The 3812-nt window shown below is 61.6% G+C and overlaps 1 protein-coding gene across 1 annotated transcript; it reads right to left on the bottom strand.

Annotated features, from left to right (window-relative positions):
- Nucleotides 1–1211: 1211 nt before the first annotated feature.
- On the bottom strand, nt 1212–3236 carry SPPL2C (signal peptide peptidase like 2C). Its single transcript, XM_007112695.2, has one exon. The coding sequence runs from the start codon at nt 3234–3236 to the stop codon at nt 1212–1214; it is 2025 nt and encodes a 674-aa protein (XP_007112757.2).
- Between the last annotated feature and the right edge of the window lie 576 nt (nt 3237–3812).

Genomic DNA, 3812 nt, shown 5'->3' with positions numbered 1-3812 from the left:
GTGGGAGTTGGATTTGATTCTTTCAGCTCCTTTCACAGAGGGGAGTAATACACACAGAGCTAACATTCATATCGATTTCCCTACTTGCATTGTGTCAGTCCTCGTATATAAGCCAATGCGGTCAAACCTCCCCCAAACCCCCACAGTAGGTCCTATTATTATCCCATTCTACAGGTGAGAAAACCGAGGCACTAAGAGGTTAAATCACTTGCTCAGTGACACAGGACGGGTCAGTGGTGGAGCTGGAATTGCCAGTAGGCTGCTGGTTCCACACTGCCCCTCCCACCTAGCCTCCTCCTCCGGAAGCCTTCCCTCACCCCAGAGTTTGTTTGCTCTGCTTAAGCAACACATAAACACACCATAAAACTAAAGAAACTGTGGGGTCCTCAAGAGGTCATTTTGTCCATGCCCCTGCCTCCAGGCGGACATGGTATAAAGTCCCATTTGGAAGCTGAGACTCCTGAACCTCAAAGGGGTTAAGAGATTGGTCCATCATCCAGGGTCGGGGAAGGAAGCACGGGAACTAGAGCCGTGGTCTCCTAAATTCTTCCACTCCGGCTCCAACCTCTCCATCCCCGTTTTGAGATGATTCTCAAGTTGCTTCTTGTCTGTTCTCCATCCCCCACCCTTCCCCCAGCTGGACAGCAGTCTCCCTCTGTGCCCACCACAGGGTGGTGTACACAGTAGGCGCATACTTGATGTCTGTGGATGCAGCCGGTGGATGACAGCAGGCACACGCTGGGCGTGGTGTCGCTGTCCAGGAGGCCTAGACCAGGGATGCTCAGCAGGAAGGGTGGTAGTGAGCTGACACTTGAAGGCTGCTTAGAAATGCTCCAATGAGTGAGGGAGCTGGGCTGTGGTATATCTGTCTGGGATGGGAAGGGTATCTCAGCCAGAGAGAAAAGCATGTGCAAAGAGAGAGGGAGAGAACGTGGTGTGATCAGGGAAGAGTAATCGTTCAACTGGACCTGAGCATGAGAAGAAGATGGGCATTGAGTCCGGGGCTGGGCGGCAGGGGGAGATGGGGCCTGTCCTAAGGACCCTCCAGTCTCTGCATGGACTTACTCCGTGGTTGCTGCTTTCTTACGGTCCTAACAAACAAAGAGGCTCCATTGGGTAGATGTGGAATATCTTTAATGCCCCGATTTCTTTTGGCCACACATGGCTTTGCTCTGCAGTAGTCTAGAGGCACAAGTCCCAGGGCCGCCGGTTCACAAGGGAGCCTGGGTCGACATGCTCTTCTTTACCTTCAGGCCCTTCTTCTCGTGGAGCCCCGTCCAGGGCAGGCCAGCATCGTGGGCCTGGGCCTGGGCGTGGGTGTGGCCCAGCTCCGAGGGCGGCGGCATCTGTGGTGTCAGCTCCTCTGAGGCCCCAGGGTGGGTACAGGGCAGCTCATCAGCCTCCAGGTTGGCGTCACCCCAGCCCTCAGAGCTGTCACTGTGGCCTTCAGGACTGGTGGCTTCATCCTCAGATATGGTGACGATCTGAGCCGTATCCTTCCCGAGCTGGCTGTCTAAGTCCCCTGCCAGGCGCTCGGTGCCCCCCTCAAGCTCGCTGGCTCTGTGGACATCTGCCGCGCGCCTCCGCTTCTGCCCGGAGTCAACTGAAGGGGCACCGCAGAGCCCTGGCACCGGCCGGGCGGCGGTCTTGGCTCTGCCCTGGCCAGTCCAGAAGAGGGTGAGCTCTTGGCGGCAGGCAGCCACGGCCAGGCTGGTGAGCAGGGTGCTGGACACCAGGTAGAGCAGGGCGGGCTGGCCCACCTGCGTGAGCGCCATGGCAGCAAAGGTGACCAGCAGGCCCACAGCGTAGGCCACGGTGCAGGCCACGAAGTAGACCTGCCGCGAGCGGATATGCACGTCAAAGCGGTGACAGTAGGCCGCCAAGAAGCCGGGGACCACGATGTCACCGAAGCCAAGGATGGAGAAGGGCCGGCCACACAGGGTCAAGGCCGAGAAGCTCAGCCGGGGCACCTTGAGTACCATGGGCAGCCTCTGGAGGCTCAAGGGGTCTGCCGGGCCCGAGGCTACCTCCACCCTGACGCTCTCGCCGGTCCTGGTGAGCGGGGGTGTGACGAAGACGAAGAAGACATCAAAGGCCACCAGGGCCAGCAGGAAGGAGGCACAGCTCTTGAGGGCGGGCAGGCGCACATGCCGCAGGACGAAAAGGCAGTAGGCCACGCCCAGCGTGTCCTGCAGGAGCCACGCCCAGCGGTCCTCGTTGCGGTAGGCGACCCAGAGGACCGTCACCACCAGGCCCAGGCCGGCCAGCAGCAGCAGGGGCAGCTGCAGACAGGCCCGGCGGCCGGGCAGGAGCCACCGGAATTGCTGCAGGGGCAGGTGGTGCACCAGGGGCACCAGGCAGCTGTAGAGGCCGGTGCTGGCGCCCAGGCTGAAGATGGCGATCGTGACACAGACAAAGCAGTCGTAGAAGAAGTAGAGCGGCAGCGTGATGGAGGAGGACATGGTGACCCCTGCGCCCGTCACGGCCGCCGTGAGGTCCGCTGCTGCGTCTTCTTCCTCGGGCCCCTGCTGGGCCGCCACTGCTTCCTGCTGGTTGTGACCGCCAGGGCCCCCTCCCCCTTGGGCCAGGCGCCACTGCAGCCAGTCGGCCTCGGTCACCCCGGCCCAGTAGCCGCCCACGGCCACGGTGCCTACAGCCAGGATGAAGATGACCACCATGTTGTAGTCAAGGACGGGCTCTGCGGGTGCGTACAAGGCCACGCGGACCCCGGCGCCACCATGGGTGTAGCTGAGGATGTCGAGCATGTCGGTGTGGTGGAGCTCGGCCACGGGGATGGTGAGGTCTGGCAGGGGCTTGGGGCGGTCCTGGGTCGCCGGGGTGCTGTCTGAGCGCCGTTGGCCGCTGACCTGGCTCACGACGAGCAGCCCGTGGGCTCCTCGGGCCTGGGCCAGCCAGCCTTTGGCGTAGGAGCTGCAGTTACCCCTCATGACCATGGCGGTGGTCTGGCGGAGGGGCCGCTGGCTGGGGGAGCCGGGGTGGGCCTGGTGGGAGGAGTCCTCGCCCGGGCACCAGGGTGCCTGGGTGCCATCGTGCAGGGGCAGGAGTGGGGCGTGGTGCAGGTCCCGGGGCAGGGTGACATAGTCCGAGCGGAACAGGACGCAGTAGTCTTTGCTCCAGTTGTCCGACACCACGTGGACCACAGCATACTCCCCCCGGGCCGTGGCGCTGACGAGGACGAGGAGGAGGAGGAGGAGGAGGAGGCCCAGGCACGCCATCCTCCTCAGGCACCTACTGCTGCGTCCCAGTGGGGCAGCGGCCCACAGCCCACTGCCCCCTCTCGGGGCTGGGTGTGGCCCTCTGTCACAGAGCAGCAGCTTTGTCTTCTGTCCAGGAAACCAGGGCCACACCTACCTAGTCACAAAGCTGTGCGGCCTCTCAGGATCCTGTCCCCCAACCCTGCCTCTGGGTGGAGAGGTCACCTGGGTCCCCATACGTTGCCTAGCTCCCAGTGGAGCTGGACCAGCTAATTTGAAACGAGAGGTGAGAGGATGGGGTGGAGGATCCCAGACAGGATTCTGGACCCACTTTGCCCCTTACACACTGGGCGACCGGGGCAGAGGCCTCTCCTCTCTGTGCCTGTTTCTTTAACTGCAGAGAAATGAGGACATTAGACCAGAGAGTTTCCAAGGCCCCTGGGAGCCCTGACCTCAGTGATCTTGTGCACTTTTATTGAACTCTTACTAAGTGCCAGGTTCTTCACCTGTACTCACAGCACCCCGCAAGGAGGTATTACTACACCCATCCAGCACGAGGCTGCGAGCTGTCTTTTAAAGCATGCCCCTTTGGGCAGG

The sequence above is a fragment of the Physeter macrocephalus genome, unplaced genomic scaffold (genome assembly GCF_002837175.3).
Source record: "Physeter macrocephalus isolate SW-GA unplaced genomic scaffold, ASM283717v5 random_1196, whole genome shotgun sequence".
In the NCBI taxonomy this organism is placed as follows: Eukaryota; Metazoa; Chordata; class Mammalia; order Artiodactyla; family Physeteridae; genus Physeter; species Physeter macrocephalus.
Note: the sequence above shows the minus strand (reverse complement) of the source record. Positions and strands in the feature narration are given on the sequence as shown.